The sequence below is a fragment of the Cyclospora cayetanensis genome, unplaced genomic scaffold (genome assembly GCF_002999335.1).
Source record: "Cyclospora cayetanensis isolate NF1_C8 unplaced genomic scaffold, CcayRef3 CcayRef3_contig_68, whole genome shotgun sequence".
Taxonomy (NCBI): domain Eukaryota; phylum Apicomplexa; class Conoidasida; order Eucoccidiorida; family Eimeriidae; genus Cyclospora; species Cyclospora cayetanensis.
The window spans coordinates 57,660-82,233 of record NW_020312678.1 but is presented as its reverse complement, the minus strand read 5'-3'; the positions used below and the strand labels follow the sequence as shown (position 1 = coordinate 82,233).

Sequence of the window (24,574 nt, the reverse complement as noted above, 5' to 3'; positions counted from 1 at the left end):
ACAGCGGCACTTGCTGTTGCTAGCACTGCACTTGGGGCTACTACGTCCTACCCTTGAACCTGCACCAAAACTTAGGAATCATGTTGACACATTGTGTGCGATAGGCGCGAACCATGATGAATGTGACATTGCGCATGTATAGATGTGGTCTTCATAGAAGTACACGCATATTTGGATACCACACGCCAATATGTACTGCACTTGTACGGAAATTTACGTTAGACATACAGAAATTCACAAGCATGAATCCTATGGCTCTTATGGACGAAAGGGTGTTTGATCTTAAAGCTTTCACGTTGCGATTGATCCAAACGCACGGAAACGAATCAGCAAAGACTGTAAAGCTCTGATGCGAGGCTTTTCAGGGAGACACTTTTAGCATATGTTCCTAGTACAAAAACCAATGGATAGCTATTAAGTGTCCTTCCCAACGCACTGCCTTTTTCCATGCCCTCAACCCTCAGGACACCGGCATGAAGGAAGAGTGTCAGGTAGCCTGCGCGACGACACTGTTTCTGAGCCATCGGAACACTCACGCCCGCTATGCGCACAGCAACAAGCGCAAGCGCAAACGTTAATCTCACAGTACTAGGCGAGCACTGCCCTATAGCAAAAAGTATATACGAACATCCAGTGCAAGTGGTAAATTCCTTGCTGAAATTCAACTAACACATCTAGTAGAAAATACACAAATGTAGCTGATTCCGCTAAAGAGACGGCGCAAGAACCGAGACAGAAAAAAACAACGAATAAAACAGACGTACAGTACATCGAAAAGAGAACAAAAGGCTTAAAAGGGCATAGAGAGAGAGGGGGCCCCGATTTTTGTTGACCGGAGGCATCGCCATGCTTCGCACATTTGCCCAATAGAGCAATCTAGTGCTTTGACGACCCTCTTTAGGCTGTTTTCGTGTCTCCTTGGAGCCCTAGCTAAGGCATACACGGATATTATTAGGCATAGTACAATGTACCGTTACCATGGGATGCCTTTCTAGCGAACTCTACGCTGCATTCTTCTCGATGCCCATGAGGACACCTTCGAGCACTACTGTGCCTAGGCAAAAGAACGAAGCCCACTCTAGGGTCAGCGATTTTGATTTCAGTTGCCATTGTAGGGCAGTGTTGGCTTTGCCTACTCTGCGAGACGTTACTGCTGCCAGTGTGTGCGCTGTCTTTGCTGCTCCTCCGTTTGTGTGGCAGTGCCATAAATCCGGTGATCGAGGCCATGAATGCAGCGAATGTGACAATCACCTGTAAAGTCTTTGGGCTCCGAGCCTGTGTGTTTTTCCCCACTAAATTTAGCCGCGAGGGCGTGTGGTCCCCGTTTCTACTCTCTTGGGGTGCATGCGGTCAGGGGGCCCGCCCCTTTCAAGGGGCCCCAAGCAGCAATACTAATAGTTTTTCTGTAATGCAGCATGCCTCAAGAGGATGAGGGCTCTCCAGCAGTAGCAACAGCGGGCGAAGACGTCATTGGGGGCCCACATGAAGAGTCGAGGCGACCAGACCCATCAAAATACCAGGGCCCCCCGCAGCTGGTGGCCATTGGAGTTATTCCTGCTGCAAACGCTGCCTACTTCGGCACTCTCACTTTTCGCCTCCAGGCTCTTCTGATAATTACGCAGCTAGAGTCCGAGGGGGCCGCTCTTTCCCGCTGAAGTTGAACTTTTGGTGGCTTGTGTAGGGGTAATGGGAGCAATCGTGGCACCGAAGCAGCAGCAGGACCAATACAGCAGAAAGCCCTAGGAACAGCTCCACAGGAGGCGCAGCTGCTGCACTGGCAGATGCAGTGTTACGAAGGATTGCCTTCCCCTTACCGGAAGAACCCTACGTTTGAGTAGCCACGGCAGCAATGGAGAACGACCCAGCACCAGCAGCACCGAGCGAAGGAGTGGAAGCTTCAGTTGATGGAGCCTTCGGAACTCCGCAAGATGGGCTTCTGGCCTCCCTTGCAGCTAAATACTGCGTGCCTATAGAGTTGCTGCAGGGCCTTAAGCAACAGCTGCAGCAGCAGCTGCAGCAACAGCAGCAACAGCAACAGCAACAGCAGCAACAGCAACAGCAGCAACAGGAGAACGCCTCGCCAGTCTCTGGCAGCTGCACTGATTCCGTGTGTGAATCAGGAGGCGCAGATGCCCCAGCGGCGGGAGCAATGGCGGCGCGCGGTGTAGGCCCTGTTGTTGCGGCTGCATACACGAGGCTGTACGTACACTTCGTATCTTGGGTAGTGGGGCTCTGGGATCCCCAAATGCAGCAGGAGTTGCTAGATGCGGCTTTTGCCGTCCTTCTGAAGATATTTCAGCGAACACTGCTCATTAACCCCAAAGATGGTAAGCCATGCGCACTGTTGCTGCTTTTATGGCCAGTGGCGATGCCCTTGTTGCAATCAAGGCTGCTGATGTTGTGGGGCTGTGGCTACAAAGATTTTCTGAGTTCCTCTCTCAGTATTGAGTGCTAAGCGAGTGCTAAGAGGCAGCCGCAGTTGTTGCTACGCGTCCTCTCGTGCTCCTGCAACCGCTGTAGCCCTGTGCGGAACTGAACTTGGCTGCACCGTTCCTTATGCACCATTAATCATGTTCCTTTTGCGCTGATTGTCGCTGCTTGCCTGTGCCTGCGGCTTCGATTTGCCCTTCGCTTCTGCCTATAATATACAGCGCATGACTTGCTGAGGGTCTACGGACAGCAACACGCCGCGCGCCACGGGCCGCTTGTACAGCAGCTCCTACTGCTGCAACCTCAGCATCCGCAGCAGCTAAAGCAGTTTCCGTATTTCCAGAGTGAAGAGAAGCACTCCTTGTACCTATCGGAGTGAGGCTATGCTGCTACGCAGTGCCCCTACGTTGTGTGCCACCTTGCCGCGGTCTCGGTGTGCCTCCGTCAGACCTTGTTTTCACCATTTCCAGCCTTCCGAAAATCCATGTGTTCTTTTTGACTTGCCTCGTGCTCTACCCCATGATGGCCTCCTGCCTAAGCCCTAGTCATCACCAGCGGCACGCGAGCAGCACCCTGCGCTCTTGGACCCCACCTGCACTTGTTGGTTTTTTCAGGCGGTCCTTTTTGATGCTGCGGCGCTGGCTAGCTGAGACGCGAAGCCTTCCTCTAGAGGCTCTCTTACAGTCTTCCGTCCGCCTGCTGCAAGCTCCACTGGGGGCCCCCCACCTCAGGGGCCTCGACTGCTACTCTGAGCAGCAGCAGCAGCAACAGCAACGTCGACATGTCTTTTGGGGCTTGCCCAGACAACTGTATAGAGACGACGTTCTTTTAACACTCCCGAACGGGGAAAAAATGAAGGTACACCTGCTGCCTCCCGCTGCTTTCAGGGCATAGATTTAGCCCCTCTTGACTTTCGTGGTTGCCTCTCCACTCTGCATTTGTGCGGGCCGCTGTACCCCTTCTATCGTTTGCGTCTCCTGTTTTCCTGGCTCAACGGGTGCGTAGCGCTGCTAGCGCTGTGGCGCTCTGCCTATCTTGTCCGTCTGCCTCCAGTGGATCCTCCACCTGCAGTCGCATTCGCTCGGGCCTGGCGTTTCTCTGGATTCGTTTGCTTCGTGTTGTCGTTCCCACCTCGTGCAAAACTATGCTCTGGCAATTGCTGTAGGCTCCCGGCGCTGCCTGGTGATCAGTTGCTCTGCGGCTTACATCAGCATCCCCCTTCTTCCTCTCGTCTCGTGTGTGTCTCCTTTCGCTATTAGAGGGTCCGCGTCGTCGGCCAGGAGGCCCTGCGGGAGTCTGAGTTGGTGGAGGCTCGCTGTTTACTCCCTCTACCGGAGGCTTCCACTGAGGCGTTTCTGTTGCTGCGGAAACAGCTCAAGTCACAGGCTGAAGCGCGAGTGAGAAGTTATTTTGTTGGGTCCTGCTGTACCCGTTCATGCAGCTGTCACAAAGTGCTGCAATGTCTGGGTCGCCGCTTTTTCCTCTGGCAGTCAGTATACACGTTTTCATTACTGCAGCAGCCCAAGGCATGCGGCTGCTGAGCTATGTGCGCTCCATGTTGCTCTGCCTGTTTTGATGCTATTGCAGGCACCGTTGAGTCCGACACAGCTGCCATCAGTTTGCTGCTACACCTTCATGAACTCGCAGCAGGAGACTTGCAGCGTCGCTCTCGGCAGACAGAAGCCACGATTCGCTGCGATGGGTGGCGTCGGCCATATCCTTCTCTGGGACTTAGCACACGAACCGGTATGCTGCTGCTGTTGCTGCCGCTTCAGTTTCCTCTTCTTGCGTCTACTAGGGCAGTGGCAGCTAGAGCTGCTACAGTCCCAGCGCCCTCGCCACATTGCGTGTTGCCATTTTGGCAGATGGTCCCATGTTATCGGTTGCGCCTTTCGAGTGATGCGGCCGCTGTCGATGTTTTACTTTTGTGCCCCTCATTAGCTGCATCTAATGCATGCTGCCTCTGGTCCGTTTTGTGCAGCGCGAGGAGGCAAAGGCTCTGAAGGCTGGAAAGAGCAACAGCAGCAGCAACGGCGAAACTGCATCAGCAGATGACGCTGCTTCGACTCGCGAGGTCATGGATGAGGACGGGTCGCCCTCCAAGGCAAAGAGCAACCTCGGCAGCAGCAAGTGCTGCTATAAGCTGATAGGGCATGAAGGGAGAGTCTTAGCGTTGACTTTCGCTGAAGCAGGGGACCGCTGCCTCCTCACCGGGGGGAGCGATGCTGTCATTCGCCTGTGGCCTACTCCTTATTCCCGCGAAGTGCAGCAGCAAGGCAGTGCTGTCTCAGACAGTGAGGGAGAGGAAGAAGAGGGAGTAGGCAGGCGCAGGAAGCAGGACCCGCATCTTCTACCGCTATGCCAGTATAGAGGAGCTGCTGCCCCCCTTTGGAGCCTTTCTGCCAGTCCCCTGGGGTAAGTCTTTGCGTGAGCCCTATACAAGTCCCAGGAGCCGTTGCTCGAGCCTTGTGATAGCTGTCTAAATTTTGACCTCTTTACGCTCACTGGTGGCCAATTCGCTTATGCCGCAGGCATTACTTTGCTTCTGGAAGCGGCGACAACTTGGCTCGCTTGTGGTGCACCTCCCGGTCGTCCCCCCTGCGGCTGCTGCAACATCCAGGGGCAGCAACTGACGTGCCTCATGTCTACATGCACCCGAATTCCTCCCTGCTGCTAACAGCCGCTTCCGATGGAGTTGTCCGAGTTTTCGACTTACGGGCTGCAGACGCCGTTAGAACGTGGGAGCTTCCCACTGCTGCTGGCCCCCTTCCTTCTCATCTCGAGGGAGACAGGGGGAGTGGCGCAGCCGCAGCAAGGGCTGCGTCGGCAGCAGTGGGAGCAGAAATTAGCCAAGTGGATGGCACCCTGCGGTGGCCCTTAGATCCTCGGCTTCTCAGCGCAGCAGGGCGGACAGCACTCAGCAGCAAAAGTTATCACACCAGCAGCCTGAACGGAGAAGCCTCCGCGCTCACGGCATCCCCCAACGGACGCTTGGCTGCAGCGGCAGGTCAGAAAACGAGGGTTCTAGGAATTCGCGCCACTAGGGCGGCACATGCCGGCCTTTTAAGAGCCTTTTTCGTCTCTTTTGTTGTGTATGGCTGGGGTAAAGAGCTTGCAATTAAGCTTTTCGGGCGTGCTTGCTGCAGACAAGATGGGCCACATCTATGTGTGGGATATTCCCTCCGGTTGCCTCATCTCAAGGGCCTTTGCGGGGCTTCCTGCTGTGCATGCTGCGGCTGCTGCCGCGTTTGCTGCTGAGGGCTGCAGTAGCGCAGCAGCAGCAGCAGCAGCCTCAGAAACGCATGCAACGGCTCTTTCCTTCTGCTACAATTCCTCTCTTCTTGCGGGAACCACGGGGGATGGCAGAGTTTTACTCTGGGACACTGCAGCTGGTAGGAGCCCTCATATGCAGCATCAAAGCGATTTGTAACGAGAAGTGCAGAAATAGATCCAGTCCAAGTACCAGTTGTACTGGTTGTCTATGATGCGCTCTGTGCTACAGCATCTCGCGGAGGGGAAGGCCGTCGTCTTCAGGAAGTACCCGATTCCCCTGGTTTAGGATCTCAAGGCACGGCGCCATCTTTGGGTGAAGTCGACGAGTTAAAGCTGTTGCAGTGCTTGTACGGGCGTGCACTTGCATTCAGAGTATGTACGTTCACTCCAGAGAACCTGCTGATGGTGGGGGGCCTTTCTACTCTCGATCTAACGGATGTATAACCCGGGTTTTCTGCTAAGTTCTTTCAAACAGCTCTGCAGCTTGAAATTCTTTTGCTTTGAACGTGTCTTTGTATAAGCGTCTTTTTTTCTTTGATAAATCCCCATGAGAGCTCCCCTGCACTCTAGCCCAGTTACTCCCACCCTTTGACTGCTGCCACAATCCACGACAGTTTGTAGCTTTTGCTGATTTCTAGCTATACATATTGTGCTCTCTATTTTTGAGTAATTGCGTAGCTCTACCAGTTGCGGAGTAGAGAAGAGTACCAGAAGTCCGTGCTTTTCATATTGGAGCATATGGAGTCAGTTTAACAGATAGAGGTTTTCAAGCGTGTAGGCGATTACGTGTCCACTGCAAAAATATGTTGCTTAATTACGCAATAAAGAAGAGATATCTGTCCTAGGGTACGAGACCGATATGCATGGGGATTCGCTGTTTGATGAGAAGATATCTTCCTTGCTCCCTTTCCAAGGCGACTGCCCAGAGCCTCTTTCTCGTCCGCCTTGTCCACTTCGGCATATTTCAGTACCAAAGAGCAGATCTTCATATCAGCTGTTGTGTCTCTTCCTGACCCCAGCGTCAGTACCGCTACTGGTTCTGATTCGAATGCTGCTGTTGGGTTCTGTGCTTATCCAAATAATGACCATCCAGCTGCGACTATTATTCAGAACTCATCTCTCAGCTGGTCATGCAGAGCCATTTGAGCTTGCTTTGTTGCTGCTGCTGATGCTGCGTATGCAGCATCAGCAGCAGCAGCAAGTGCAGTGCATTCAGGAGCAGAGCCACGAAAGGAGTTTACCCCTTCAAGCCGCAGCTGCAGCAGTAGGGCAGCAAATGGGCCCACAGGCTTGTCTGAATGGAGAGTCCAACACACAGCATGCTCTATTAATGAGGCACATTCCTGCTACAGCTATGTAGTGTGCAGGGACCCCAGGGATCTGACGGTCTCAAAGCTATTATGGAAAAAAGCAAGGGAAGAAGGGAAAGAGACAGAAGGCGACTGAGCAAAACGGATGAAAAGGGGTGCATTGGAAAGAAAGCAGGAAGATTCAAGCAGAGAAAGAAAGTGGCGACACACACACCCAGCGTGATTACAATTAAGCTCTTTAAAAGACAGTCTCTTGGTTGCAGAGGTAACAGCGGCAGCACCGGCGATATGACACGAGTACTGGTAATAGAGGGCGGTAAATAAACGAAAGGCAGACACCCGGCCCTAGATTCAGTGTTGACGATAGGTCACACATGTCGATACACTAGGAACACCAGAAAGGGCACCAGACGACAAAGAGCAAGCGCCTTTGACTGACAAAATCCATTAAATCCTTTTGCCCCATAGGCGAGCTGCGGAGAGAGAAACAGTTGCACCACTTCTTGGAGCCTCATAAGGGCGGCTGCCTCGCGCCAACCCAAGGGCAGTGCATAACGTGGGGAACGCCAGAAACGACCCTGCATCATCAATGACATTACGAATAGCAAAAGTCTTAACAATACTGGGAGTAGCTGCCTTCAGAGCAGCTGTATTGTTGGCAGTCGAAGCAGCTAAGCGACCACGAACTGCCGCATAGCCCACAGTAAGGTGATGCTTTACTCACAGGCACTCAGATACATGAGGACAACAGGGGCGGAGACAAGTCGTACGGATTTGCGAGTGCTGAAGAGAATGGTTCCATCTTTGAGCATTGCTTCGAGGGAGAACGCCAAAGTATCGCATGGGGACATTCTGTAAACAAATAAGCAGTCGTGTTGCTGCTGCGGTCGTCGTCTTTATATCGAGAATATACTTGGACGGCATGGAAAGAGGATGCCACCGAATTTTGAAGCGAATGCTTCACGTGCCGTGTCTAGTGCAGCAGCAACAATGGGTAAACCAGCAACAGCAAACAGACGGGGGCCGCACCCTTTCACAGTCTGCTCTGGCTGCGCCTCTGGCCGTCTGTGCAGCCACCGAAGTTGCAGACCAGATGGCAGTGTTTCTGTGCCGGGGGTTTGCTGATTCAGGGAGAGGAACAGCAATGAGTCTCTTAGACTACGAGAGGACCGAGAAGGACGCAGCGCTGGTGCATCACCTTCTCCCCACAGAGAGGCACACGGCGAGGGGAGGCACAAAGCTGCTGCTGCTTCCCCCTTGTTAGACGCTGCTATTGCAACCGAATCTCCTGTCCCTATTGCACGCGGGTGCTCCTGATGGTAAAAAAGATGCAGTATTTGGTCGCCTCTCTCTTTAAAGATATCCCCACAGGCTGCAGCCAATGTGGCCTCGTGGATTGTTTCCGTTTGTTCTACAGTAACACCAGCACCGAGAGCCAAGCAGCAGCAGTGAGGGTTCAACTCTCTTTAGAACACCCAAGTTTAAAGCAACAGTGATTCTGGGCAGGTGGCCTACACCTGCAACACAGGGCTAAAGCAGTGAATTATCTCATGAGTGCCAACAGAGGCAGCACAGAGAGTAGCTACAAAAAGCACAGAGTCAAAGGTGGGCAGTACTTGTAGCCGAGAGGCAAGCTAAAAGGCACTTCAAGGGAGGCCCGCAAGATGAGAGCTGGCACTGGGGCAAAAGACGGAGGGAGTAAACGGGTGCCAAAAACGTGAGAGTGACTATACAGGAAGCAATGACGCATGCATACACACAAATTTACGAAGGAAGAGATACAGAAAAATTGGAGACGCTTATAGGGCGCAGGTGAGAGACGAACGGGCATAGTAATCAACAAGGCCCCCGTCGCAGATTAGCAGCTGGCGGCGCTGCAGCCACTTAATTGGGTCATTATCTTTCTCATTCTCCAGGATAAGCAGCGCTGGATCTCTCTTGGTTCCTTTTGAAAGGTACGGTAAGGTATTATAGCATGGGCTACTAATGCCGCCGCTTGTGGTGCGACTGCTGCAAGACAACAGTTCGGCTACAGCCTGACATGCCTCGCACATGGCAGACCGAGTGCCTCCCCATTCCCAGGGGAATGGTTCTTCGTCATCTTGCAGGGGAAGGCCCTCTACACTCAGAAAATCCCTTTGAAGGCCATACCAGGGGCCAGCCGCTATGAAGGCGAACCAAAGGGGGAGCCATGCGAACCCCTTTGGGCCGCACATCATGCTGTATCTTGAGCAAGCGTCAAGGTACTGACCCCAGAAGAATTAAGTTAGAGCAAAAGGTTTTCGTGTATTCTGTAGTGCGGGAGCTGCCGACCGCTGGTGCTGCGCTGTAAAGTGTCTTTCCACACAAACACGTTTAGGGCCTTAGGTCGTCATGTCAGGCACGTCTTCGTATTTTATTGAAGGTATTGTATGCTTTAAGTGAATAAAGTTTATTACTGGGCTCTCAGGGGGAGCAGCTGCTGCCACAGTGACACTCCGATGCAGGATACTTACAAGCACAGCTGCAGCAACAACTGCCGCACCAGTGCATAAAACACCGAGAAACAACTGTCTCTACATCCTGTTTTCTCTTCTTGATTGTCTTAAACCAAATATTTCAAACAAATTTCTTTGCCAACCCCCGCTACCACAGACTCAAGCGGCTGCTTCCAGCCAGCAGCGGCGCGACTGTCCTCTCAATCCTCCTGAGGGCTTAGGGTATAGGGCTTGAGCTTTCCAGCCCAGCATTCTCCAAGTAGATCCTGTGCTTGTTGCTCCTCTCCATTATACATTACGAGCGCCTCTCCTCACCTGGGGGGCCCCCAAGGAGGCCTCTTCCCACTGCAAAGCCACAGCAGTTACGGCCGTTGGGGCCCTCACTACGATTTTTAGAGGAGCTGCCTGACTCACGACAAAAATTGGCAAGGCGTGAGTGCGTTTCTTTGCGTTGACTCAACAGGTGTTCAGCGCCCACCGCAAAGAGTTCGGAGTGGTGATTGCAACAGGAGCAACGGCAGGAGCAAACTTGGTAGTAGCGTTCAGGATAATAGAATCACTAGCCGTGCGAAAAGCAATAGCGACAATAAGAGGAGCAGGATGGGAAAGCCACGAGGAGGGGGTACCAACGGGCGTAGGGGCCCCTCCGGCGCCAGCTATGGCTCTGCAGAGGCCCCCTTTGGGATACCTTTGGGGGAACCAACTGGGGGTGCCCCAAGGGGCCCCCTGGTAGGGCCTCATTTTGGCACTGCAGCGGTGTCTCCATCACCATGTGCCCCCTTTCCACTCTCTCTGGAGACGGCGTCTTCGTGCTCATCTCCCGAGACCCCTGCAGCTCCTAAATATCCCGATAGGGACGCCTCCTCTTCGTCCAGCAATTCCCCACCTTGTATTGGCTCTTTGGGGTGTTGCCAAGAGAATCTCTCCGAGGGTATCGCAGACGGTGTTTCTGGAGATTCTGCGGTGCATCACCCCATGGGCCTCCCCGGGGGCTCAATGCAGCCTTGGGAAGTGGCAGAAGAGCTGCGGCACTTGGAATCTGTACGGAGGGCCTTCTCCCTGTACGAGGCAGACTCTCTATGTGATGTTGCTCGGATAGAGAAGCACCTATTGTCTCTCAGCGAGGAGGACAGACAGTTGCTGGGGCCCCCAAGCCCGGAGGAGCGCGTGGCGGCTATCAAGCAAGCAGTGGGTGTAAATCAGCAGTTTATTGATATCATGCTTCTTGCTGCTGCCTATGTAGGCCCATGCACACCTCATGAGGGATCGGAGGCGTTTTCTGACACAGACCAGCACAGGCAACAAATGCAGCAAGTGCAGCAGCAATTGCAGCAACAGCAGGCAAATAAGCAGCAAGTCAAACAAAACAAGGGACAACAGCTGAATCGCAAGAGGAGGCGCAAGAAGCTGCAGCAGCAACAGCAGAGGCTGGAGGAGCAGAGCCAACACAATCGAAATAGCCAACAAGGGGAAGAAAGACAGTGTAGCGGTTGTTGCAGCAGCAGCAGTACTGAAAGCCGCCGTCTGCTGCTGGAAGCCGAGCAAGACGACCCAGAAAAGCTGACACGGAATCTAAGCAAAGTGTGTCTTCTGTTGTTTCTGCTGCAGAGCCTGTGGCCTAGTGCCGCCCCTGATATTCATCGGTTTTGGGTGCAGCTGGTGCTGTGCTGTCTTCTGCTGACGACGCGGCTTGCTTTTCAGCTGCCTTCATGATTTTTCCACAGCTGACGCTTCTGCTGCTGTTGCTATTGCGGCTGCAGGTGCGCAGTACACTGCGTCAATTTGTGCGGGACTGGGCAGAAGAGGGTTCAGAGGAGCGAGAGGCAGCGTATGGGCCCTTGCTCAGGGCCCTTGAGGAGCACTTACCAATTACACCGGACAAAGATCCACCTAGGCAAGGCTTGTGGTCTATGCTTCAATACTCCCTCTAGCCTTATTGAGCACCCTCTAGAGATATACAGGAACAGCTGCAAAAAGCTACTTTTATGCTCTAGAGCCTTGGGTTTATTTGGATCCCGAGTTAGCACATGTGATAGCAGCTCTCTAGAAACGTCTACAGGTTCGGGTATTTTCGGTGTTTGCTGCAGAATTTTATGCCCTGGATCGGGTTTGGGTCGCTTGCCGTTTGAGGTGATGCGGCGCGGTTACTCTTGCCAAGGCAATGAGTTCTCCTATTTCATGCTCATCGGTAATACTCTAGATCCTGATGCGACGTCTGCTGCCCACGACTTTGATAGCAATACGTTTCCTCGTCTGTCTGCATTTGCGTGATCCGGTGGATATGAGGCCTCGCAACGCATCTCCTCGTTCGCCTTAGTCGAGCAGCACCACTTTATCTGTCTCACCGTTCTCCGTCGTTGTCTGTCTGCTTGCCTCACTCTTCCTCTTTACCACCCATTCTCCTGCATGTTTAACCATCACACCGTATTTAGGTTTGGTCTACTTATATCTGGTCTGCCCCCACTCGTCTCCTTTTATAACGGTTCCGCACCCACGCTGTAACGCAGTGCCGTTCGTCCTGAAATCGGCGGCCCATCTCGACCCCGATATCTTTCTCTGTCCTGGCACTTGAGTTCTGCTAGCTTTGCTGCCGCATTCTACAGGTGCAATTTTTGTGATATTGCTATTTCGTTAATGTTTTCACTAAGGCATCTCTGCTCTCGTGCTTGCCGCTTTGGTGTCTCAGGATCCGACTTCCTCTTGAACTCACGGCTGAGTCCCAAGTCTCTACCGTTGCAGCCCTACTGTCTTTCGACCTCAAACAGGCAAGCCTACGCTGCTAGCCCTTGCCGGATAGCGCCATGAAATTCTCGTGCATGCTTGCGACGTACTATGGGTTGTGGTCAATGCTGCGTGTAAGTGGGGTGTGCATCTGTGTTTCGCTGGAGCTTTTACCAGATGCCGTCATTTGACTTTGTGGAGATAATTACTCTCTCATTGCCTGGTCATGTCTTGTTTGCATTCCTGCTCCCTTATGACTTCGCTTTTACTCATCCCCCTCTTCCCGGGGTCCCCAAGTTCGTTGGGCCTAGAGCTTTCTCGTTGCTCCTTCAGGTCTCCTTGGTTGCCTAATTATTTCCCTTCCAAGCCCATTGTGTACTTCCATGTTTGCTATTTCTATCTGCCTGTCATTTAATATCTCCTTGATCATCCAACACTCCTCTTCTCCCGTTGCATCTGTCTCGTCTCTGCCATAGGCGATGCGAATCTGACCATCTTGACGTTGTTTGGGTACCGGATGTCGCACCCAGCGAACACGTCGCTCCATCTGCTGACTTCTCCATGTGCGCGGGAGAATTTGTGGAGGTATGCAGCCGCACGAGCTCTCAGTCAGATTATGGGGCTAAGAATGTATTGAATCATGCCGACTATTGCAAGAGTCAGTGGGTAGCGCGTAGAGATGAACGGCATTGAACACAGGGCGTGGATTTATGGTGTTTCCGCCTGAACAGGTGTACGGAAGCCCATCGAACTCTGTACCGGCCTCTGCACGTGTATTTGACGGGGTCTTGACTTCCTTCTTTTTGGATACTGCGCGAAATGTTCTGGTGTATATTAAAACAATCGCAAAGATTGTTCGGCCGGGGGGGTTGTGGGCCAATGTGGGGCCCCTCCTCTACCACTACGCCGAGATGCCTCATGAGATGAGCGTAGAGTTTTCAGCCGAAGAGATACTTAGAGGTAAATCACACCCGTTTTATCTTCACAAAGCCCTGAATAAGATGTCAAGAACTAACATCCTTTTTTGCACTCGAAAATAAGCCACCGGCAAATAACTCGCCTCTACCCCAACCGATTTGAAGACACAGCGAGCAAACACAGCTTTCTTTGCTCACTCTCTCTGACCTCTAGGATGTAGGGTCTGCAACTTGCGGTGCTCAGTGATCAAGAACTGGTTTAACTTGTTGAAGGTGGAGTGGCGTGACTGCTACTATACGTCAAACAACAAGTCCATGATGCAGGTAAGCCGTATAGAATAAATCCCGCACCGCGAACCCTGTGGTCTCTTACTTATCCACAGGGAAATCATGTATCCTCCTGCGGCCAATTTTCATTGCTTGGAAGCCTTCAAGTCAAGCATGTGGCAAAACCCAACCTCCTCAGAGCCTGCGCTGTGTTTCGTTAGGTGCAGTACCACTGCCTTCACTTTGTGGCTATCCGTAATGAAAAGCCTTCACCTGAGCTCGCACCTGGCGTCACTGGCTGAACTTTAAGCCTTCGAAAAGCATCAATTTCGTGAAGCAGTAGCTAAAGACGGTAAAAAACATCAGGCTCTTATGGTAGCCTCTTCGCTTCTAGCAGCATTGGCAGCATGAAGTTTAGCAGCTGGAGGATTAGCAGCGTTTCGGAGTTGCGTGAAAGGATTTGCGCATCTAGTAGCGTCCGACGTAGTAACAACAGCAGCTGCTGCAACAGTCCCAGTAACAGATTTGGCTATTTGGTGTTGTGGCATTAACAGCCTGCAAGTTTGTGCTACAACGGCTGGCGACTCCGCTGCTGTTAGCAATCGCTTGCATCCGGCTGTGGAGCCATGTAAAGCCTTTGCCCTCCCTTGGAGGGTTCGGAGTTTTTCGGGGCAATGCGGGTTGGGGCTTCAGAACTGCTAACAATACTCTTGCATGCAGTGCTAGGATCTGTGCCCACGTATCAACTCTAGGGGATGTGCTCAAATTGATCGGCGACCCTAACTCGATTCCGAACCATACGTTTGGCATGCTGCCCGGACATAAGAGCCTAGACGTCACTACTATTCTATTGACCTTACATTCTAGGCCATATGCGCTTGTAAGCTTTACAATTTTCCTGCATGATCAGTGTGAAGACCGTGTGGTGGGGCAAGATATACTGCGGTGCTTTCTACATGTCTAGATACCTTTAAACTAAAACTTAGCAATAATTGGTTAGCTGGTTTAGCGGATCGTCCACCTTATTTATTGCAGAGTAGTGTTAGCACAATACAACAAGACACGATGTTGTGTGCCTATCTGCAAGGGGCTATGTACAACCACCTGTGAGTACTCGAAGTGGTTACAGGGTACAGCTACGCGCACTCTAGCTGTCTTCCTGGCCAGGTCCCCAAAAGTGGAAGAAGCACGGAAAGCGGAAGTCGAAAGCTTCCCGAAATCCCCAGTAACCTTTTTATATGTAGATTCTGGTCCTGGAATGAAGCATCACCCTACTGGGATCTCAGATGAAGCGTTACCCATCCCATTAGACTACAGTAGCCTTGACTTGCTTCGGTCTGAATCCATATGAGCTGTGTGGACAAAAGAACAAACACTGCAGGGGTTGTTATGATGGCATGAGTGCAAGCTGAAGCTACGCCTTCCAGTTTCTAAACAGAGGACTGCTGTATCCTAGGGCTTCTGGGGGAAGAAGTGACGCGAATACAAGCTCTTATCTCATGCTGAGTCCTGGAACAGCCCTTTGAAAACCGATGGCCCTTCAGGGACTTTCTGTAAGTGGCAGGAGACGAGCTCGGTGTGGTCACTTAAAAAATGGGGCACTCTTGTGCTCTAGGTGTAGAGGCCATTGCATAGATCTGTCAAACAATAAAATGGTTAATCACCATTGTAATCTCTCCTCTGTGTGCCTCTTTGTATAGGCTCTGTCTGCGGGCGGGATGGAGGCCCTCAGCCTTGGACCCTATTGGCAGAGGTTCACGCTCCCTCACACATCAGGTTTCCTTGTTAGATGCTTAAGTCGTGTGCATTTACCAGTGAAGGAAAGTGCTGTCTTTGCGCACTCCACAATCAGCAGCGCAAGTAGCAGTGGCTGCAGGCCCCGTCCCACACCTTTTTATGCTGTTCGGTATCACTACTCTCAAAGGCTTCCATTCTTTCTCCGGTTACCATTCAATGGGGCAGTGGTTCTTTGTTCCTCTCTTTATTGCACTGTGCAGCTGTGTGTACGCTTCACCAGCTCCCAAGAAGCCTACTTGCTAGGCAGAAGACAGACCTGCCGCCGCAGTCGTGCAGAGCGCTGGCATCCAGGGCTCTACGGCGGGGTTTTTGGTTAAAAGTGGGGTTTTCGAGAAGATTTGATGAGGGATTTACTTCATGAGGGACTACTGACGCCCATACACGAAACTAGCCGCCACACCCCCGGCATATGCGGCAACAACACTAGCCTGCCGTAAGTGCGAAAAGCAGCAGCGCCAAAGGTAATCCGAGGTTTCCACAGACAGATGCCGACATCAAAAGGCGATGCGGTGTCTGCCACTGAGGCTGAGGCCCATAGGCAAGGGGCCTCCCGCGCGTCCTTAGGAGGTGCACCTCCCCAGGGGCCCCTAAGTCCTTCTGGGGGCCCTCCAGGGATAACCCCTACATTTGTTGAGCTCGTTCGGCTCCTTCCGGGCCCATTAACGGGTCAGAGGGCTCTTGAGCTATACGTACATTCCAAAATGACCGACCTGGGTTTTTTACCGTGTGAGGACGATACAACTCTAGCAGGAACAACTTCAACAAAACCAGGGAGCCTCGTGATGCTACCCGATGGTCATATTGCAAGAGTAATGTACGCTCCTACGGGAGAGGACAGAGGGGATGGGTGGAGCTGCACGTTTACCCGACCAGAATGGCGCGTGTTCGCCCTTGACCAGGGGCAGCAGCAGCTGGTGGCAGGCAAGCGTATCCGGCTAAGTCTCGGGAGAGTCGGGGGACGTGCTGTGCTAAGGGCTGACCTTAACGCCAACAGCAATACAGCTGTCCTATTGGAGTTACCGCACGATCTGGCAGTAGCAGATGCAGCTACAGCAGTAGGGAGGAATTCAGCAAGCACGCGAGACCCCCTATTGGAGTTCGATGTGGAAAAGCTCAAGGTAAACGCGCCGGGCTAGATATTTTGAGGATCTAGGCCCTGAGGATTTGCAGATTGAAGCCGATAATTTGTGCCAACGGCTTTGCTTGTTCATGGTAGTGTTTAGAATTTAGGTTTCAAGTGTCAATGCGTAAGGTCATAACGATGCGATGGTTCTGCTGCAGTCTCTTGAATCCCTCCTGCATGAGAGATTAGCGCCACTGCCTCACTGGGGCCCCCTGGCTACCTCCGCTCAGGGAACTCCTAGCGCAAGTGGTGTATCCATCTCGAGGGTAAGGACGGGCCTACGCATGAATCTGAGCACATCACTTCTCAAATCTGCCGAAGGACTTCGTGGCACCTTTTGGTTTTTCGCAGTTTCTGTGTAGCTGTAACTAGGAGTTTTATATATGTGAGTTGCACATGCGCATTTTCGCTTGCTTCGTAATGATTTCTTGCGCACGCAGGGCGGGGGACCTGGAAGCCTTGTGCCGTCGCGAGCTCCTCCCTCTGCCTACACGGGAGGCCTTCCCTCTGTTGGCTCGGATGACATCAGGCCTTCATTGGATCCTCGAGGCCTGGATGGATCCACAGGGGTCCCTTGGGGTTCGGGAGGGGGCGGTGGTAGCCTGGTGGGCCCTGGCCATCCAATCTTCGGATTAGAGGGGGATGCAAGCAGGTGAGTGCCCTTTAGATGCTAAATGGATATTCATAACTCAGGGCCCCTCTGGCCTTAACCCTGCATGTGCTGAAACCCTGTGCACGGAGAAAACGCACTTTATGTGCCTTTTTGTTTGCAGGGGGGGCGGTCCGCTCCCACCTGGGGCCCGGTACGATCCGATGGGCCCCCTAGGTACAGAGCCTTCCCCAGATCATACGCCACTTCTTCCATATGAGGGTCCTGGGGGCCCTGGTCCTCGGGGGCACCCCTTTGGCGGGGCCCCACTGGGGCCGTATGGAAGAGGTCCTCCAACCAACCCTTTTGGAGGATCGGGTGCAGGCGGGGGAGGATTTTTTATGTGAGGCAGCTTTCGATTTTGGGGTGTATGAACAGCTGCGGTCTGTATGGTGCACCAGCAGGCTCTAGAGAGCATTGTAGCGAGTTTGTTCCTGTCTCGCTGCTTTGCTCGGCTGGGATATACAACGTACGCCTCTGAAGATGTATGCGTATGCGCGCGCACCGGTAGAGAGTGTTCGATCCGTAGATTTGAACACTGACGCAAACCTTCGCCAAGCAGCTATCTGCCTACAGTTTGTGAAGACTCTTTTCCCCGCCCCAATTTAGCTGGTTTGGCGAGAGGCCTTGAATGCAGCTAATACAAATCCATAGAAGCAAGCAGCGCAGAGGCATACGTTAAGCCTTCTGCATTTCTATGGCCTATATCAACAAAAAAATGCATGTATTTATTGCTCGATTCATCTGTACATCCGTACGCATATACCCGAACACTCACACTGTTTGTAGTTAGTGGGGACTCACAATCCAATTGAGGTTCCCTTAAAGGCAGGTCGTCCCCCTCCCCTTGTTTCTCATGTAAATGTCTCCTAGAATTAACAACGCCTACAGATATATGCGTTTGTACATATTATCTGTGTATATTTTGTCCTTGATCCCGTTCATACTCACCCTCGTGTGGTGCCTCACTGGAGAACCCAGTTTGAGGGCGCTGGCTAGAGCTCGTTGTAGCTAGGACGGGCCCTCCTAGGCTGCCCTTGCAAGCTTCTCGTTTAGCGGCCGCGCAAAGGTGGGGTAGGAACAACGCACCTTCCCACGAGGGATAGGTCCTTTGAAATTGAGGGTGGACTTTGAAGGGCAGCAAGCGTATTTCGGCGAATTTAACCTTTTGTCTGCGTATACCTATGTGGAGGCTTGATTGAAAAAGGACTGCCCATTTGCGCGGTACACGTATACATGTCGCTCACACCGGCAGATGATAACGGGTCAGGTTGTGTTTTCTGCGGAGCTTGTCGGAAATAGGTTTGTGACTAATGGGATTGCCGGTCAGCATGTGATACTTTTCGCTAGTTGGTTTAGCACAATGGTAAAAGAGTGGGCATAGCATACCTGCGCACCAAGCTACTTTGTGAAATTGAGTGTGTGACAGGCAAAGAAGCTACACACAAGCCACATTTTACGTGTTCTATTTAGTCAATCAGTCAATAGGTGACTATGCGGTTGGGCTGTTCGTTCAGCAGAGGAACTTTTACTCGCTAAGAATCAACGTTGCTTTACTGTGCGCTAGGTGCTATGTGCAGCTAGCCATGAATATTTGGACTGCGAAGAGGGTGCAGCAGCCCACGCTCTAGCTGTCGCTATTCCCTCAGGTCGAAAATCTGTGGGGAATGCTCAGAAGAAGAAAGCTTTCTCGAAAATACTCGCTGACTACCTACTAGATATGTACTGAATCTGGAGTCAATTTCTAACCTAGGGAAACAGATGGGTCGTCACATTTGGGAGCACGGTGTAATTTGGCACAGCTTTCCTGCTCAGCGGCGCAGAGTTGCCCGATGTCATTCAATTCACCTAGTACCTTAATATTTTTGCTCATTTTACAGCAAGCAATTAAGATTTTCATGCCCGTGAAAGTTGATACTGGCACATTGACTATTTAAGCAACAGACGCAGGCTAGCCAGCTAATGTGAACGCAGTAGCGTAACAGCTGGTAGAAAGGCATGGGTTGTCAACCGACAAAACATGTGTGAATGCTCCAATAAGTCTAGGTCGACCATACCAGTATGCTGCCCACGAGGATGAGCAAGCACTCAGTCGGTTGGATTTGTACTTCGCCTCTTACCCCCAGATGAAGAGAATGACTGCTCCTTGCGGTATGCTTATCCAGATAGAGGCACTCCAAATATGGCTTTATCCGTCCAGGCAAAGCCATTTGCCTGCAGGGATTGTTACAGTCAAGCCTCCATAAAAGCTTAAACTCGTTGATCAACGGCGTGATTGGCCAAAGAGCAAGGCTCGAAGGAGCTTGGAAGGCTTAGGCAGAGAGATATCTCCATAGATCGGTCCTTCAAGCACAATAAAATGTTGACTCGCCAAACAGTCCGACAGCTGCTTTCTAAGTTATTATGTGGCTTCTCACAAGTCTTCCCGAGTTGTCTCTTCGTGGAGGCGCAGGCTCAGCAGCGAGTTAGCCATTATGCAACCGACAGGTCGGACTGTTAAAAATGTTGGAGTACTTGAGATGCAGCAGCAATTAAGCAGATGTTCTGCGTCCACACCTGAGAAAGCTGGAAGAAATTGGGATGCAGAGCCTATAGATATCGGAGTCATGTCTATAGCCATAGCCAACAATCCGGTGCATTGGCTGGGAAGCCAGAGGAAGCCCATTCTCTAAGCAGCTTACGAGAGCTCTCCAACGACGCAAGCAAACACGCCAAAGATCTTGAGCAGCGGAGCTATGCCTAGCCGAAACAGGCTTCTTGGAGAATACAGAAGACACATCAGATAAACAGCAAGCCCCCTACCGAGGCTGCAGCGCATCGAAGGGGGCTACAAAAGATCGAGCAGTCGTTAAGAGCCCACCAGAGAGCCAATGCTGCGCTGATTTACGCTCATAACAAAATGCTCGAAAGAAAGTGCCGCTACTCGACACTAAATGTGAAGCTGGTATGATATCCGAGGAAACGGCGCAGATGGGCAATCTGCTTGCCCGTTCGTGAGCACCGGCCCCAATGCTCAAGTTAGCTGAGGGGCGGAAGGACGAAATTACTGGCAAGGCTGCGGCGCCCACGCGCCGTTCAAGTCCCTGTTGGGCCCTATCAGCATGGCTGTGGCTTCTATGTTGGACAGGCCCTCCATGGCTTGATCCAGGGCATGCGAAGGGTGACTCAGGGGAAGGCGTGCATGCAGCCACAGCTGCGCGCAGTAAGATTTAGTGTGCTAGAAAGAGCTGAGAAGCAGCAGCTTTCAGTACTCTCAACAGCGCGTACTTTATCGATGATGAGCGAGATAGAGTCGATGCCGTAGTGAGACAGCGTCTTCAGGCTTGCGTCATTGCAGGAAAGTAGGAGAAAACGGTTCTGAGCGTGTATTTGGAACACGTTCATCACGAATGATGCGACTGAAGGTTTAGCTGAGGAACAGGAGGGACCGGCAATTATCAGGGAGTTCGCGAATGGATTAGTTGATGAAGAGTTGTGAGCAGGCTGCCCAATTGCTATTCATCCAGCGCACCATTTTGAGTTAATTTTCGTATCAGCACCAAGCTTTGTTCCACTGTATTGGAAGCACTGTCACAGTGGAGAGGCGTTTGAGCGTCAGGAGCATAATATGATGGATAGGGCAGCGTGCGGGAATCGACCAGCACCTGTGTCCACACACGGGTGTAGGTGCCAGAAGATATAGAAGGTAGCACCCGCATGTGAACATTTGGCCTTTGAACAAGAAGACTGTGGATGAGAAGCTCTTGATGTGCCATATCGGTAGACTACTTGGCAGCCTACATGACCAACATTTGGATAGTTGATTTCACATACCCCTTCTAAGAAATCCCCATTCACCCAGACAGAAGGCACAAATTAGTGGCGTTTAGCTTGCACTCCAGTATGCCTGTATGTTGTCTGGACTTCGAAGTGCCGCAGGCATATATTTTTTTCGAGGTGCGTGTGAGCCTTCCCAAGGAGGGTGCTTGGCTATCTGCATGGACGAGTTCTAAGTGTCTAGCCGAAATGTTCAAGAGCACATACAGCAACTACGGTGTACAGCAGCGGCTGTGGAGTCATCAGTTATATATGGAAGGGCTTAAACAGTTGTTTGTAAAAGAATCGTGTCTCTAGGGCTCTGCGTTTCGGTTGCGGAATTCGAATCGGAACTGGCATCGATCGAAGCAATGAAACCGTGGCCTTTACCTTTACGCACCCGTAAGGGTGTTCATAAGTCCTGTGGGTTTGCATTTTACTGGTTCAAGATTAGTCCTAGTTTTCCTTGAAGCGCTGCTTCGTTGATTGGTTCAAAAAAGTTGTAGCCCGTGAGATGAAGGATAGCCGATGCAGCAGCAAGGACGCGTCTGAGCGGTCTTCCAGTCTCTTCGCTACTCGCACTGTCCTATATTTTGTCAGTACCGCTTGAAAAGCTCTGATTACTACCAAGATGCTCTCTACACTCGGATTTATGTGTATAAATCCTCATGTATGCTGCCTTTAAATTCTCTGTTGTGGCACCTCTGGAAACCCGAACGAAATACGCTGTGTGAGCCAACTTTCGCTCCGAGACGGTAAGGCACTACTACGCTGGTAAGCATTTCGACTTTCTTTAAATATTCTAGCTCCCTTCTGTCTTCTCGTAGTAGAATGCTCACGCCCTTCCATTTTTAAAGCTAGTGAGCGGATGCGCTGACGTTGTTGCGTTGTTTTGGTCCCCTCTCCTTTTCAAGACAATCTATGCGGCTTTCTTCCCCTCTGTCTCCCGTTGGGGATTAATGTATGCTTTTTGTTTTTCACCTAGCCTTTGTCACATTGCTGCCTGCCTGGGCAGTGGCAATTTCGCGGTGACTTCCGATGCCCTTTGCTTAGCTGGTATCCATAGAGATGTGTCATAAGAGAGCGTGTGTTTTGAATGAAGGAATGGGAGGTGTGGCGGGTAAATAACTTATCGTGCGGCTTGGCTGCTTGCAGACTATCAATTATGGGGAAACGGTAGCTCAACACGAGAAGAGTCGATATCATGTGGATGTGCGTTTGACGCTGTGCACAACTAGGTGTGACCTTTGGGGCATTTGGAGGCTCCAAAAACACGTAATTTAGCTGCTGTCGTTTCCTCCTCATACCGAAACGCCGAAGGTTGAGGGCAGCGATGAATAATATATTTTGGAATGACACTCAATAATCCTTTACAGAAGAGGGAGTTGAATGCTCCCTACGGAAAGATTTTATGGGGCACAAAGGTCTTTGTTTTAGCTTGTACGGACGATGATCTTATGCTTATTTATACACAGCGTTTAAGATGAATTATTTGAAAAATCATTATTAGTCCGCCATTCAAGACATCCGTGACCGGATGGATCATAAAGGCCCGTAGAGTCCTCGCTCAGCTTAAGTATTCGTTGCACCCATTCCTGGAAAACACTCCAGTAGCGTAGAACGCGAGACCTTGGCAAAAGCAAGCCTCCAGCCACAGCTCATGCTCTGAATAGCTATAGCTGGTCGTTTCTTTTAGCCGAAGATCCCTTCTTACAATAGGATGGGGGGCGCTCAAGGGATGGCGGGTGCAGTTCCATCGTGGGCCACTGTAGATGTTACGGCCGTCCGAGTCCCTATACTGTCGCTTGATGCCTTGAACTTTTGGCTTTCTGCGTGAGCTGCTTGGCCTGCTGGAATACTGCTGACTCACTACCCTATCCCCGACACCAAGCCTGAAGGGCTCCCTTCTCTGTGCTTATAGCAGACAACTAAATAGTATGACAACCTTCTTTTGCCCCCAAATTCGCAACTGATGTGACACATAATGTAAAAGAAAAAAGGCAAGAGAAATATTGCCACACAGCACGCTGTTTCAACACTTTGAAACGCAAAAGCAACGAGAGGTGCACCAGTGTACGACCCACAAGAGCAGCCTTACGCTCGGCAAGGGAATAGAGCTTGCAGGGTGTTGTTCTCAACAAGACTACGAGCATCTAGGGATCTTATCATTGCTTGTAGCAATACCGAAGTCCTTCGGCTGTCTACACTGATGAACGCTTATTGTCTTTTTCAATACGCAAGTAAAACGGAAGACACATTAGGAACGCAGCCCATACCGCAACTGCTAGAAGCCCAGAACATGCACTTTGGTACCTCAAATTAACTCTTAGCTTGTTCCTTCAGCTTTTTCGTCTCAGAAAACACTGTTCCAAAGTCGAATAGAAATTTTATGTGCAGTGGTAAACCGGAGCAGAAGTAGAGAGGAGCACAACTAACTGCACGGCGTGTAGCTAGGGGTTTAATTATAGTGGCTAATTTTGTAAAGCTTGTCCTGCTAAAATTTCTCAAGTTTTCCCTAAGTATTTTGCTGAACCGATCGCAGAATTAACTCATGGGTCACGGGTAGTGAAACAGTCTAGATGATTACACTGTATTATTCCCTGCAGGCAGGCGAATCCCTCTTCGTAAACAGAATCAACTTTGGAGTTTTTCTCCCTCCAATTGATGCGCTATAAGAATAACTCGTTTCTCTTCATCTACATGGTACAGAGCAAGCTAACATCTCCAGCCGGCCCGCGAAATCCTCGATCACTGATTTATACTGACGTTCCTTTCACTTTCCTGGTCGAGATAACCGCATCGACAACTCCATAAACATTCCACTCAATAAGAATTCGTACTCTTTCTCCACCTATGGATATAACACGTCCACATCGGTTTTATAGCAGGTGTCTACCGCCTTAATGGCCGGTGTACCACTGTCAACTACCATCTCCAAGGGCATTTAGCCAGGCCTTTGCAAAGGAAAATTGAACCAGTGTATTACCAAATGACTTGTAGGAAACTAGAAAGCCATTACGTTGAAATGCGAGATCCCACTCTCGCCACAGTCACTGGCTCAGGGCGGATAGAGTTGCGTTGAATCATGTGGTGCCACCAAATGTGAAGCTCAATCATGAGACTGGAGAGGTAGATTCTTACCCTCCATACAATGGAGACCCCCGCTGTGCTAGCTCAAGCACAGCTGCACTCCCTAAGCACTTTGAGCAATCACAGGTATTTGGAGACGGCATCTACCGCAAACGCACACAGCATTGCGTCTTGTGTCAAGCTAACAGTGCTCTTCACGATATCAGCGACACGAATAAGCGACCCATTTATTCAATTCTTTCCTAAGTCTTAGTTAAATATGAATACTGTAGTAAAGTGTGTTTAGGAGTAGATCAGCCCGCTACAAGGAACTCGGAGAGCCCGTACACCCCCGAACCCGCCTTTATTTATAGAGGAAAACTCGCCTTTGGCTGGCTACAGCTTATCGCACTAGCTAGCGAAGAGCACTGTAGCTGTTTGGTAAGTACACAGAGGTCTGGTCGTAGGCCGATCGATAGAGGCTCAGGTAAAACCGGTGAGCCTTAACTCGCTCATTACGAGTGGGGGGCACAAGTCTTGCGAGCCTTTGGGGTGCACGCCAAATGAAATTAGATATGCAATGCTACAAGAAAAAGCGAGAACAGCATGCTCTATTCACTGTCAACCAATATTCCGAAGAACAGTCAGAAAGAATATTGCCAAAACAACCAAGCAATAGTATGGGGCTGGCGGGTGTTCGGACTGGGGGGCCGCGGCGCAGCCCCCTTGGGGGCAACGGTTTTGGG

At 51.3% G+C, this 24,574-nt stretch overlaps 4 protein-coding genes across 4 annotated transcripts; 3 read left to right on the top strand and 1 right to left on the bottom strand.

The window, feature by feature from the left end:
• Positions 1-3,057: 3,057 nt before the first annotated feature.
• On the top strand, positions 3,058-5,860 carry LOC34617498. The gene is made up of 4 exons (XM_026335390.1): positions 3,058-3,288; positions 4,412-4,845; positions 5,040-5,437; positions 5,577-5,860. Exons 1-4 carry the CDS (start codon positions 3,058-3,060, stop codon positions 5,858-5,860), a joined length of 1,347 nt encoding a protein of 448 aa, XP_026191175.1.
• A 1,600-nt stretch (positions 5,861-7,460) lies between these two features.
• Positions 7,461-9,232, bottom strand: LOC34617499. Its single transcript, XM_026335389.1, has 3 exons — positions 8,839-9,232; positions 7,927-8,424; positions 7,461-7,699 (listed from the first exon to the last, which is right to left on the bottom strand). The coding sequence occupies exons 1-3, from the start codon at positions 9,230-9,232 to the stop codon at positions 7,461-7,463; spliced, it is 1,131 nt and encodes a 376-aa protein (XP_026191174.1).
• An 858-nt stretch (positions 9,233-10,090) lies between these two features.
• Positions 10,091-13,697, top strand: LOC34617501 (carnosine N-methyltransferase). The gene is made up of 8 exons (XM_026335388.1): positions 10,091-11,071; positions 11,251-11,384; positions 11,578-11,678; positions 12,177-12,255; positions 12,688-12,796; positions 12,943-13,171; positions 13,373-13,452; positions 13,617-13,697. The coding sequence occupies exons 1-8, from the start codon at positions 10,091-10,093 to the stop codon at positions 13,695-13,697; spliced, it is 1,794 nt and encodes a 597-aa protein (XP_026191173.1).
• A 1,980-nt stretch (positions 13,698-15,677) lies between these two features.
• Positions 15,678-17,311, top strand: LOC34617502 (pre-mRNA 3' end processing protein WDR33). The gene is made up of 4 exons (XM_022730871.2): positions 15,678-16,310; positions 16,474-16,581; positions 16,756-16,967; positions 17,089-17,311. Exons 1-4 carry the CDS (start codon positions 15,678-15,680, stop codon positions 17,309-17,311), a joined length of 1,176 nt encoding a protein of 391 aa, XP_022589723.2.
• Positions 17,312-24,574: the final 7,263 nt, after the last annotated feature.

What these genes read in the sequence shown, in the direction of transcription:
- LOC34617499 (XM_026335389.1), bottom strand. Translation starts at nt 9,232, where the DNA reads ATGATGTGCGGCCCAAAGGGGTTCGCATGGCTCCCCCTTTGGTTCGCC. An exon ending in CCTTGTTGATTACTATGCCC is followed by an intron (nt 8,425 to 8,838) that starts GTTCGTCTCTCA and finishes GTGTTACTGTAG; the next exon opens with AACAAACGGAAACAATCCAC. An exon ending in CCTCTTTCCATGCCGTCCAA is followed by an intron (nt 7,700 to 7,926) that starts GTATATTCTCGA and finishes GCTATGCGGCAG; the next exon opens with TTCGTGGTCGCTTAGCTGCT.
- LOC34617501 (XM_026335388.1), top strand. Translation starts at nt 10,091, where the DNA reads ATGGGAAAGCCACGAGGAGGGGGTACCAACGGGCGTAGGGGCCCCTCC. An exon ending in TGACACGGAATCTAAGCAAA is followed by an intron (nt 11,072 to 11,250) that starts GTGTGTCTTCTG and finishes TTGCGGCTGCAG; the next exon opens with GTGCGCAGTACACTGCGTCA. An exon ending in CCGGACAAAGATCCACCTAG is followed by an intron (nt 11,385 to 11,577) that starts GCAAGGCTTGTG and finishes TGTTTGCTGCAG; the next exon opens with AATTTTATGCCCTGGATCGG.
- LOC34617502 (XM_022730871.2), top strand. Translation starts at nt 15,678, where the DNA reads ATGCCGACATCAAAAGGCGATGCGGTGTCTGCCACTGAGGCTGAGGCC. An exon ending in TCGATGTGGAAAAGCTCAAG is followed by an intron (nt 16,311 to 16,473) that starts GTAAACGCGCCG and finishes GTTCTGCTGCAG; the next exon opens with TCTCTTGAATCCCTCCTGCA. An exon ending in TTAGAGGGGGATGCAAGCAG is followed by an intron (nt 16,968 to 17,088) that starts GTGAGTGCCCTT and finishes TTTTGTTTGCAG; the next exon opens with GGGGGGCGGTCCGCTCCCAC.
- LOC34617498 (XM_026335390.1), top strand. Translation starts at nt 3,058, where the DNA reads ATGCTGCGGCGCTGGCTAGCTGAGACGCGAAGCCTTCCTCTAGAGGCT. An exon ending in CTTTCTGCCAGTCCCCTGGG is followed by an intron (nt 4,846 to 5,039) that starts GTAAGTCTTTGC and finishes CCTGCGGCTGCT; the next exon opens with GCAACATCCAGGGGCAGCAA. An exon ending in ACGCTTGGCTGCAGCGGCAG is followed by an intron (nt 5,438 to 5,576) that starts GTCAGAAAACGA and finishes TGCTTGCTGCAG; the next exon opens with ACAAGATGGGCCACATCTAT.